Raw genomic sequence first — 12,520 nt, forward strand, 5'->3', positions numbered from 1 at the left:
TGAGGGTTTTTGAGGTTGGAGTTTGATGCTGAAGCCTTAAGCTGGAGCCCCAGGAAGTAAGCTCACAGAGCAAACAGAAGCAAGACCCTAGAAGAGAGGAACCCAGGAAACCTGAACTCTTGCAGACATCGGCAGGCATCTTGCTCCAAGATGTGAAAATAGACTTTGGGAAGGGAGGTAACTTACGCTTTCAGGCTGGGTATCTGTAAGCTCCTACCCCAAATAAATAGCCTTTATGAAAACCAACTCATTTCTGGTATTTTGCATCAGTGCCCCTTTGGATGACCAATAAACTCCTAAGAGGCTACTCTTGCACCCGGTAGAGATGGATTTCTCTTGGACCGAGGATTCAAGCACAAGAGATTTATTTGGGAGATCATTCCAGAAAGTTCCAGCAGGACACCTTATCAAGCAGGTTGCTGCCCTGGAGAACTGGGGTTCACCCTGCTGGGCATCCTCTCAGAAACTGTGTGCAACACACCTCAGAACTGCCCCCCAGAGGGAGCTGGGGTCTTTATCTACCAACTCCCGTCCCTCATTTATTGAGGGTTGTTCTTGCCCCACACAAGGGGAGTTACAGATGGTTTTGGTCAGACACTGCTGGCACATACGGTTATGGTGAGTTCCAAGGGAATGTGGGGTATACCCCCTCAATAACCCTTAACTAGTAAGAAATTCCATAAAGGCACAGACTAGGCATTTATAATTCACCACTCTACTCCCAAGAATTTTCCCAAGACTTGACACACACGAGGTGCCCAATAAATGTGTGAGGGATAGATGAAGGGACATGTGCCAGCTGGGCCCTGGGCCTCAGCAGAGTTGCAGCTCCTACTCTCCGGTTTGTTGGGCTTACACAGGTCAGCTAACAAGGAGGTGAAGATGGTCAACCACCACACCAGGGAGCCAAGAGTGCCTACAACAGCAGGCAGGAGAATCCCATCCATCAACCATGTGGGATTTAAGTCCCCTCTCAATATAGAGGTGGGGTGGGCATCACCGTCCCAGGGTCCATAGGATGGAGGAATAAAATACGGATTAGAGTGGACTTACTGGTATTCTACTACAGAACTATTATGACTAGTAATGGAAGAAACTGCAGCATTGATCTGGAGAAATCACTTTCCCACGAATCCTTGAATTCCACCAGCTCATTTGCTGAGGGCAGGGACAGGGAAGAAGAGGTGTGATGTGGGGGCATTTTCGAGACTTGAAATTGTCCTAAATGATATTGCAGGGACAGATGCTGAACATTATATATCCTGCCATAACCCACTGAATGGACTGAGGGAGAGTGTCAACTACAATGTAAACTTTAATCCATGTGGTGCAGCAGTGCTCCAAAATGTATTCACTAAATGCAATGAATGTGCCACAATGATGAAAGAGGTTGTTGATGTGGGAGGAGTTGGGGGGGTATGGGGGAATATCTTATATTTTTTTAATATAACACTTTTTTGTGATCTACGTATCTTTTTTTAAAAAAGACAATAAAGAAAAAAAATTTTAATAAACTTGAAACAAACCTCAGAAACGTCAGGCTGAATGAAAGAAACCAAACACAAAAGGCCACATATTGTAGGACTCCACTTATAAGAAATGCCCCAAGTAGGCAAATCCATGGAGACAGAAAGATTAGTGGTTGCCCTGGGGTTTCAAGGAAGGGAGGATGGAAGCAACTGTTTAATGGGGATGGGGCTTTATTTTGGAACTAGACAAAGGTGATGGTTGCACAACATTGTGCCACTGAATTGTTTACCTTAAAAGGGTTCATTTCATGTTATGTGAATTTCACCTCAAGAAAATCCATACATAAACTTGGAACGAACAAGAATAACTGCCCCATCTCCCAAGACTTAGCTAAAGGAGAAGTGGGTGTAGTAAATATTCAGTAGTTGCTTCTGCAGCTTTCAGGCTTCTGCCAACCTGGTTGCCTTAAAATCTATCCCCCCAGTTCCAGAACAGATGGATTGGTTTAAGAAATCAGCACATCCCATATCTCATGACCAGAGGGATTGGTTGGCAGGGAACCTCGACTGTTTTGTCTCCCAGGGGATACTTAGTGGTATTTGGAGACATTTTTTGATTGTCAAAACTGGGGGAGAGTCCTGCTGGTGCCTAGTGGGTAAAGGCAAAGGATGCTGCACCACACCCTACAATGCACAGGATGGCCCCACACTGCAGAGAATGCTTTGGTCCCAAATGTTAATAGAGCTGAGATGGAGAAACTCTGGGTTAGAGGATGGATGCATGGCCCAATTCAAATCAATAGAAAGTCATCTCCCAGACTCATGCAAGAGCTGCTGGAAGCTTCCTATTCCCTAGGAGGTGCAGTGTGATCTTGTACGGTCTACAACCTTTGCACAAGTTTTCTAACACAGAGTGAGAGCTGGGATGTATGGGTGGAAAAGAAGTTGGATTGGGTTCCACATGGAGCTTGACAATGAAAACAATGCCCAGAAATAAATCTATAGAGATAAAGAGAAATTTGGTCCTTGCTGACCTAATTTGAACCACTACATCAAATCTCCCCTAAAGCTGGTCATCTTTCGCCATGTGCACTAACCCACAAATTCCTTTTCTGTTTAAGCCAGTTCTGTAGATGTTTTTGTCACTTGTGAGCAAGAGCACCCCAGCTGCTAGGGGGAAACAGTGGACATTAATTAAATCCTACCTTCCTTTTCTGGAAGGCTGCAGTGTAAAGACAACCTTGTCTTAGGGCAGAATTGGTTGCAAGAAATCAATAATGAAAAGGAGTATTTATTGGGTGCCAGGTTATCTCCAGAACCCAAGGGACGTGAATTAAAGGTGAAATTCATACATAACTAGCATCAGGCATTTAGAAGGCAACCAATAAATACCTGTTGATATCACTGGAATGAATGTTCAATGAACTGGAAATGATACTTCACCACAAACTGACAAACTCCATCCACCTCTCATTTCTGATTCTCCATCCGTATTACCTCCACTCTCCTGCTTTCTGTTTGTGAATCAGGACCCACAACCCCAAAATGGCCAAACCCGTGTTAATCTGCCCGTGGCCTTAAAAGCTCCACTAACAGTGACCATTCTTAAGGCTCTTGATTAAAGAAAAGTTCTCTAGTGAGGGAATCTGATTGACTCACCTTAAATCAGGGGACCACCCCTAATCCAATGCTACCAAAAGAGGAAGCATGAGGGGGCGGGCAAGCCAAATGGGTTTCTTCCAAGATGGGAGCTCAAGTCAGTCCTGATGGTTGGGAAAGGCAGAAGAGACCATGCCACCACCACTCCCCAACTTACCTAGACACAGACCAATGACACTCCGTGTTAACTATTCCTTTATTAGGCCATGAGGGGAGTGGGGCTGTACAGTGCAAGGGCTGAGATTCAGCTACATGGGGGCTGTGACCAGAAGAAGCCATATTATAAAAATAGCCTAAAAATACTTCTATTCTGTCATGGGCTTGGGCCAGGGGAATAGTTCAATATTTACAGGGAAGCAAAGTGGAATGCACAAACTCCCCTGGCCTCCACGTCCCCTCCAGTCACTCCCACCAAAGGGAGGTAGCCTAGGGGGCAACAAGGCTTGGGGGCATCTTGGGATGGGCACTCTGGGCCAGAAGAGGCCTTCCCCCAACAAGGCTACAAAGCATATCAACATCTGGAATGCAGTGAAGTGAGGGAAGCAGGGTGGGGGAGGAGGCCCCCAAGTCTTGCCCAACCCCCGACCCCAGGGGGTGTACCCAAGGGTTTCTACTAGGTACACACACAGGGCTGCGTACTCAGTACACAGGATCCAGCTTGGCCAAATGGGCCCACAGACTCAGCCCCACGGGGGCACTCGGGGGGTTTGCAGCAAGGAGGGAGCAGTCTCCATATATATATTTTGTAAAAAATAATAATAATAATAAGTTTGTTTAAATGAATTTGTTTCTATACAAAATGTAAAAAAAGAAAAAAGAATCCACTCATGTCAGAGGATGGGGGGGTGAGAGGGCAGAGGAGACAAAAGGAAGGAGATGGGAAAGAATGGGGGAGCAGGGAGGGGGGTACAGGAGGTCCCAGACTTAGAATGAGTCGGCCCCCACCTGATATAAATAAAGGGAGACTGAGGCCCTGGGCTTGGCGACCTGCCTCGGTCCCACTGCAAGGCAAAGAGAGAAGGAAAGACTAAAAAGAAAAGAGGGAGAGGAAGATAAGAGTGGGGGGACTCTCAGCCCCCACCGAAGTCCAGGCACTGAGGAGCATCTCAGGCCAACACCTGCCTCTTGGGGGCAACGTCGGGATGGGGTCCCAGCTGAGACTGGGTCTGAGTGAGGGGGCCAGGGACGGACAGGGGACGCGGCTGGGCAGGCAGTGCCCCAGCGGCCGTGGCGCCGACACCGGTGATGGTGGCCGGGCTGGGCGTGGAGTCGGACCAGTCTGAGAGCGAGGGAGGCGACGGGCTGGCCCACTGTTCGGGGGACTCGGGGGATGGGGTCAGGTAAGGGTGCTCACTGGGGACCCGCAGGAAGCGGGCTTTAGGGGGGCTGCTGTGGGCCCCAGCTGCCGGGTACTCCTCGCCACGTCCCGTGGCCGCCAGGTAGGTGGGGGGTCGCTCCTGGGGGGACACGGGGGTCCCGGCGCTCAGCAACTGGGGGCCAGGGGCCAGCGGCAGCAGGAAAGAGGGGCCCGGCGGGGCAGGCGGGGGCAGCCGGGCCCAGTCAAGGGGCACGGCCACCGGATTCAACAGACCCAGGCTCAGCACGCAGCCCCCCGGGGGCTGGCGCCCGAGACCCGCCCGCCCCGCCCCGGCAAGCTGCGCGAAAGACACCGCAGCGGCCGTGTAGGGCCCCTCGAGCGGGAAGCCCCCGGGGGAAGCGGGGTTCCCACCAAAGGGTCTCGGGGAGTCCAGCGAGTCCACGGGCGAGAGAGTGACCGAGCTCTCCGCCAAAGGGCCCGGGCAGGCCAGCGTCAGCCTCTTGCCCCGACCCCGGGAGCCCTGCGGCCCCGGCCCCACCTTCCCAGCGGGCCTCCGGCTCTTCTTGCCCCCCGCCTGGGCCGCCTTGAGGCCGGGCAGGAACGCGCCGGGGGCGCAGAGCAGGGGCCCGAGGCCGTGGGGGCCGGGGGAGCCGCGGGGCCCACTGGGCTGGTCCAGCAGCCGCACGATGTCCTGGTGCAGCCGCTCGTGGGCCACGTCCCGGGGCAGCCTGTCCAGGTGGTCCGTGATCTCGCGGTTGGCGAAGTGGTCCAGCAGCAGCTTGGCGGCCTCGTAGCTGCCCTCACGGGCAGCCAGGAACAGCGGGGTCTCCTCCTGGGGAGCGGGGAGGCCAGAACCCACCGCGTCAGGTCACGGGGGCCGCGACCGAACCCCCACCGGAGCTCGGCTTCTTGGACCCTGAGGGACCTGGGAGGGATTCCCAGCCCTTGTGGGAGACCCCGGGCGAGTTTGCACCTTTATACCACATTCGTGGAACACCTGCTAAGCAGTGGGCCCCTGGGCCCAGGACGAGGGTGAGGCAAGCGAGGCACTCGCCTTGTGTCCAAAATTCAAGGGGGTGCCCCAAACCTTTTTTTTTTTCTCTATTTTTTATTTAAATACAGTTTTAATTCAGTGTTTAAAAAACGGAAGACTAATGAAAAAAACGATCCAAAATTTCAAATAAGGACAGGCTCCAGCCCTGCAGTCCTCTGAGCCTCCCCTTCCCACCTGTAAAATACAGAGTGCAGTACCACCTGACGGGTCCTTAAATAAGGGGCATAAGGGTGGACTATTTTTAAGGCACATTGCGAATGCCTAAGCACGCTGAATTCTCCCCAAGATGCAATGAGATGGGTATTTTTGCTCGCCCACGGCACAGAAGAGGAGACAGAGGTTCCGAGTGGTGAGTCACCTTGCCCAAGGTCACCCAGCCACTGCGACGTACTTCCCTCCCTGCTCCACTGTCGTACCCTCTCGGTCCCCGAGGGCTGGCGGAGGCCGTTGAATGCCCCTGCTCCCTGCCGCGCCCTGCCCCCTGCCCCCTGGAGGGGCCGTGCGGGGACCGGCGGCCGGGCGGGCGCGGGCTGGACTCACCTTGCTGTCCTGCATGTCCTTGTTGGCTCCGTTCTTGAGCAGGGCCAAGGTGGCCTCCACGTTGTTGACGGCCGCCGCCCAGTGCAAGGCGGATTTCCCTGGGGGTGGAGAGGTCAGGGGTCAGACCCGGCTCGGGGCAGTGGACCTAGGGCAGGGGGACAGGAGAGGCCCAGGATGGGCCCAGGGGGAGTCTGGGGGGGCCTGACTCTGAGTCCACGTGGGCGTGTGCATCCTCATGTGAGGGACTCTGCTACATGGTTTCCGTGTGTGCATTTGTGCCCCCGTGCAAGGGAGACTGGGTACACGGGGTCTGTGTGTGCATTTGTGCCCCCATGCAAGGGACTCTGTACACGGCACCCGTGTGTGCATTTATGCCCCTGTGTGAGGGACTCTGTACACGGGGTCCGTGTGCGCATTTGTGTCCCCGTGCAAGGGACTCTGGGTACAAGGGGTCCGTGTGCGCATTTGTGCCCCCGTGCGAGGGACTCTACACATGGGGTCCATGTGTGCATTTGTGCCCCTGTGTGAGGGACTCTGAGTACACGAGGTCCATGTGTGCACGTGCACCCCCGTGCGAGGGAGTCTGTACGTGGGGTCCGTGCGTGCACTTGTGCCCCCGTGTGAGGGACTCTGCACATGGGGTCCATGTGTGCACTTGTGCCCCCATGTGAGAGACTCTGCACACAGGGTCCGTGTGTGCACTTGTGCCCCCGTGTGAGGGACTCTGTACACGGGGTCCATGCGTGCACTTGTGCCCCCATGTGAGGGAGTCTGTACGTGGGGTCCGTGCGTGCACTTGTGCCCCCATGTGAGGGACTCTGTACACGGGGTCCGTGTGTGCACTTGTGCCCCCGTGCGAGGGACTCTGTACACGGGGTCCGTGTGTGCACTTGTGCCCCCATGTGAGGGACTCTGTACACGGGGTCCGTGTGTGCATGTACACCTTGTGCAAAGGACGTTGTGTACGGGCCTGCGTGGGTCCCTCTTGGGTGCTCCGATAGTATGCCCCCCAACCCAGTGCCAGCAATTGTGTGCACTCCTTTACATGCAGATTAAATAAAATGAAATAAAATAGAAAATTTTGTTCTTCAGTCCCCCTTGCCACATTTCCAGGGCCTAACAGGCTCCACCTGTGGCCAGGGGCCGGCACAGTGGATGGACTGGGCAGAGAACACCCTGTTCATGGAAGCGTCCACTGGGCAGACCTGCTCTGGACCCTGGGTCCCCCCTGGGAAAGAAATGGCCCTTGGGAGCACTTGGTGATGTCTGGGGACATTTTCGATCATCACAACTTGGAACGGGTGCTTCTGGCATCCAATGGGCGGAGGTCAGGCACTGCTCAACATTCTGCAATGCCCGGGGTAGCCCCCACCCCAGAGAACTCCCAGCCTCAAATACCAATAGAGGGTTGGGAAATCCTGCTTGAGGGAAAGTGTGTGTTAACATGTGAGCATGCCTACGGCCATGCATTACTCTCTGGACATACGGGCAGGTGGCAGCCGGGCTGCAAAAGGCAGGCTCTGTGCCAGCAAGCTGCCCGCAGGGCGCTGCCAGTCCCCTCTGCAAATCTGGCAGCCCCAATACAACAGCTGTCCAGCAGGGGGCAGGCAGTAGAGTGCATTCTAACAAAACAGATGTTAACAAAATATCTTGGGGAAGGTGGCCCTTTTCCAAATTAGAGAGGGAAGTAGAGATGTGATGTGGGGGCATTTTCAGGACTTGGAGTTGTCCTGAATGATATTGCAGGGAGAAATGCTGGACATTATATATCCTGCCATAACCCACTGAATGGAGTAGGGGAGAGTGTCAACTACATTGAAAACTATAATCCACGTGGTGCAGCAGTGCTCCAAAATGTAGCCACCAAATGCAATGAATGTGCCTCAATGATAAAAGAGGTTGTTGATGTGGGAGGAGTGGGGGGGGTTATATGGGAACCTCATGTTTTTAAATGTAACATTTTTTGTGATCTATGTATCTTCCAAAAAATATAATAAAAAAAAAAAAAATTGGGGAAGCACCCTACCAGAGCGGGGACCACGTTGTAGGCAGGTTGCACATGCAAGGGCTCCAGTACACGTGGGTGTGAGTTTACACTCCCAGGACAGGCGGGTCCCAGGTGGCACCCTCTCTGCCTCCACCCCTGCTACCCCCACCAGCCTACCAAGCTCATCCACAGCGTTGACATCGGCGTGGCTGGCAATGAGCTCTTCCACCATGCCCTCCACCGCCAGGCGGGCCGCCAGGATGAGTGCCGTTGAGCCATCCGCCATGCGGGCATCCAGGTCTGTGGAGCGGCTCCGGATCAGGATCTGGGTGGTGGGGACAGCAGGGGGAGTCAGGGCAGGAACAGGCAGGAAGCTTGGGGGCACCCCGAAATTTCTGAGGTCCCCAACACCCACACACCCCGGATCAAAGATGCCCGGGAAGCCACCACTCACACGCCACTGTATTCCCATATATCCCCATTTAACAAATGAGCACTTCCCATATATTCCCATTTCACAAATGAGCACTTCCCGTATATCCCCGTTTCACAAATGAGCACTTCCCGTATATCCCCGTTTCACAAACGAGCGCTTCCCGTATATCCCCATTTCACAAATGAGCGCTTCCCGTATATCCCCGTTTCACAAACGAGCGCTTCCCGTATATCCCCGTTTCACAAATGAGCGCTTCCCGTATATCCCCGTTTTGCGAACGAGTGTGAGCACCTGGAAGACGCCCTGTGCGTCGGCAGTGACGGCCGTGTGCAGCGGCGTGCGGCCCGAGTGGTCCTGGGCGTTGGTGTCGGCCCCGGCATCCAGCAGCCGCTTGGCGGCGTCGGCCCGGGCATAGCGGGCGGCCAGGTGTAGGGCCGTCTCGCCGGTGCGGTCGGTCCGCGCCCCGAGCTGGGCCCCCTGGCAGATGAGGTCGGAGATGATGCTCGCTGACGTGTCGTCGGCCTCATCCTCCTCGGTCGGCATCGGCTCCAGGGCTCCCCCGCAGAAGGAGGCCAGCATCAGTGGGGTGAAGCCATCTGTGGGGACCCAGGGTGCGTCACGAGGGAGGCGGGAGTGGGGGTCTTCCCGGGGGGACAAGGCTGGGGACTGCACATCCGTGGGGGCATGCGAGAGGTAGGACGGGGATGGGAGGGCATCCTAGAGGCCACGTGGGCATTGCAATTTGTTAAAGAAGGACTCGTATATGGGATCAAAGACCCCTCTCAATTAGAGGTGGAGTGGGCACCATCATCCCAGAATCCTCAGGACTGGGGAATAAAATAAGAACTACAGTAGACTGATGGGTATTCTTTTATAGACTTATCATGATTCTAGTGATGGAAGAAATTATATCATTGATGTGGAGACAGTGGCCACTGGAAGTGCTGAGAGCAGGGAGAGGGAAAAAGAGGTGTAATATGGGGCATTTTCAGGACTTGGAATTGACCTGAATATCATTGCAAGAACAGATACAGGCCATTATACATCCTGCTGTAACCTACAGAACTGAGTGGGAGAGAGTGTAAACTACAATGTAAACTGTAATCCATGCTTAGTGGCAATGCTCCAAAATGTGTTCATCAATTGCAATGAATATACCACACTAATGAAAGAAGTTGTCAATGTGGGAAAAGTTGGAGGTGTGGGGAGTGGGGCATATGGCAGTCCCTTATAATTTTTTCTATAACATTTTATGTACTCTAAGTATCTTTAAGAATAAATCAGAAGGGAAGCAGATTTGGCTCAATGGATAGGGTGTCTGCCTACCACATGGGAGGTCCAGGGTTCAAACCTAGGGCCTCCTTGACCCATGTGGTGAGCTGGCCCACGCACAGTGCTGATGCATGCAAGGAGTGCCATGCCACACAGGGGTGTCCCCCGCATAGGGGAGCTCCATACTCAAGGATTGCGCCCTGTAAGGAGAGCTGCCCAGCGCGAAAAAAGTGCAGACTGCCCAGGGTGGCACCGCACACACGGAGAGCTGACGCAGCAAGATGACGCAGCAAAAAGAGATGCAGGTTCCGGGTGCCGCTGACAAGAATATAAGTGGACACAGAATAACACACAGCAAATGGACACAGAGAGCAGACAACTGGGGTGGGGGGAGATGGCGTGGGGAAGGGGAGAAAAATTAATAAAAAATAAATCTTTAAAAAAATATATTTTTTTAAAAAGAAAGTAACCAAAAAAAGAAAAAAAAGAAGAAGAAGGGTTGCTAGGGAGGGGTACACAGGACAAGGGAGGGAGAAAGCAAGTGCTCCAGGTTGAAAAGCCTCTGCCCAAAACTCACATCCACCCACGACCTTATTTGGAAATAGGGTCTTTGCAGACGGACTCAACTGAAGATGGGTTCCCACTGGATGTAGCAGTTTGATATTATTTGTGAATTCCAGGAACAGATATCTGATTATGTTTGCAACCTGGTCTGTTCCTCTGGGCATATTCGATTCTATTGGATTCAGAGGTTTCACTTTTACTTGGCTAAATTATGATTAAAGCTTTGATTTGACCACGTCACTAGGACAGCAAGTTCCCACCCCTTGGTGGGTGGGGGCTCACAGAGAATACCACACGGCAGAGGAGAGAGTCGGAGTTTTGATGCTGGAGCCCCGGGAAGTAAACACGTACGGGAAGAACACAGAGGAACAGAGATGGCTCCATAGACACAACAGAGACCCCGGGAAGAGAGAGAGCCTGAGAGTTTACAGCTGACCTTGTGGAGAGAGCAGAGCAGCTGAGTCCAAAGAGAAACAAGCCCCGGGAGAGAGATGAGACTTATCCCAGCCTACAGCTGAGATTGGAAGAAACTGGGACCACCGAGCCTTAAGAGGAAGAGGAAGGCTGGATGTCGGCAGCCATCTTGCTCCAACACATGGCAACAGACTTCGGTGAGGGAAGTAACTTACACCTTATGGCCTGGAAACTGTGACCTTCTACCCCAATAAATACCTTTTATAAAGACCAAGGGAGTTCTGGTCCTTTGCATCAGCACCCCCTCTGGCTGACTAGTACACTGGATTAGGTGGATCCTGATCCAATATCCTTAAAAGAGGGTCTAGCAGTTTGATATGGTTATGAATTCCAAAAATAGATATTGGATTATGTTTGTAATCTGGTCTGTACCTGGGCATGATTGAGTTATGATGAGAGTTTTGATTGGGCCATGTCATTAGGGTGTGGGGGTAGGGTGGAGACTCTCAGACAAAAGGCAAAGGACAGGGTTGAGGGCTTTCAATGTTGGAGTTTTGATGTTGGAGTTTGACACTTGTCTTAAGCTGGAGCCTCAGGGAAAGAGGCAGAGCCGTTCACCTGATAGTCTACAGCTGACCTTGTGGAGAGAGGCAAAGCCTAGAGAGCCTCATAGTCTACAGCTGACCTTGTGGAGAAAACAGAGGAGCTGAGCCCAGAGGAACCCAGGAAGCCTGAACCTTCACAGACATTGGCCGCCATCTTTCTTCAACAGTGAAAACAGACTTTGGTGAGGGAAGTAACTTCTGCTTTATAGCCTGGTATCTGTAAGCTCCTACCCCAAATAAATACCCTTTATAAAACCCAACTAATTTCTGGCATTTTGCATCAGCAGCCCTTTGGCTGACAAATACAAAGGGAAATTTGGACACAGATGGCCACGAGAAGAGAGACAGAAATTGGAGTGCTCCATCTATGAGCCAAGGAATGCCACGGAGAGCTGGCAACTCCCAGAAGCTAAGAAAGAGGCACGGGACAGGGCGCCCCCAAAAGGAACCAAAGTGCTGACACCTTAATTTCATACTTCTGGTCTGTGAGCAAACAAATCCACATTACTGTAAGCCCCCAGTTTGGAAGCCCCGCAAAAACAAAGAACACCAGGCAAAGGTGGAACTTCAGGTAAACTCCCAGAGGATTATTTCAGCCTGACTCCACCGGGGAACTCGGAAGAGGGAGCTGGATCTCAGGGTTCGAGGGAAAGCAGCTGTGTCTTATAGGTTCCTCACACACAGGTTAAGAGCCACTTTCCAGGACATAAAATCCCAGCCACTTCAGGCTCCAGCATCCCAAGGGGGCTTCAAAAAAAGAACGCTACAACAGCATCATTCACGACCGCCAAAATGAGGAAACGGGGAAGCGGATGTGGCTCAACTGATAGAGCGTCCGCCTACTACACAGGAGGTTCCAACCCAGGGTCTCCTGGCCCATGTGATGAGCTGGCCCATGTGCAGTGCTGATGTGCGCAAGGAGTGCCATGCCACGCAGGGGTGTCCCCCGCATAGGGGAGCCCCATGCACAAGGGGTGCGCCCAGCAAGGAGAGCTGCCCCACGCGAAGAAAGCACAGCCCATCCAGGAGTGGCGCCGCACACACGGAGAGCTGACACAGCTAGATGACGCCACAAAAAGAGATACAGATTCCTGGTGCCGCCAAGAATGCAAGTGGATGCAGAAGAACACACAGCAAATGGACACAGGAAAGCAGACAATGGTGGGGGAGGGGGAGAGAAATAAATAAAAAATAAATCTTTA

At 52.9% G+C, this 12,520-nt stretch overlaps 1 protein-coding gene across 1 annotated transcript in view; it reads right to left on the reverse strand.

The window, feature by feature from the left end:
* Window positions 1–3,306: 3,306 nt before the first annotated feature.
* The window catches only part of NOTCH3 (notch receptor 3), a 47,143-nt gene continuing 37,929 nt past the window's right edge, over window positions 3,307–12,520 (reverse strand). The window contains 4 exon segments of the mRNA XM_058290283.2: window positions 3,307–5,278; window positions 6,041–6,138; window positions 8,205–8,352; window positions 8,755–9,059. Coding sequence (XP_058146266.1) covers window positions 4,235–5,278; window positions 6,041–6,138; window positions 8,205–8,352; window positions 8,755–9,059 — 1,595 coding nt within the window. The 3' untranslated portion in view covers window positions 3,307–4,234.

This window comes from Dasypus novemcinctus, chromosome 30, assembly GCF_030445035.2.
Source record: "Dasypus novemcinctus isolate mDasNov1 chromosome 30, mDasNov1.1.hap2, whole genome shotgun sequence".
NCBI lineage: Eukaryota > Metazoa > Chordata > Mammalia > Cingulata > Dasypodidae > Dasypus > Dasypus novemcinctus.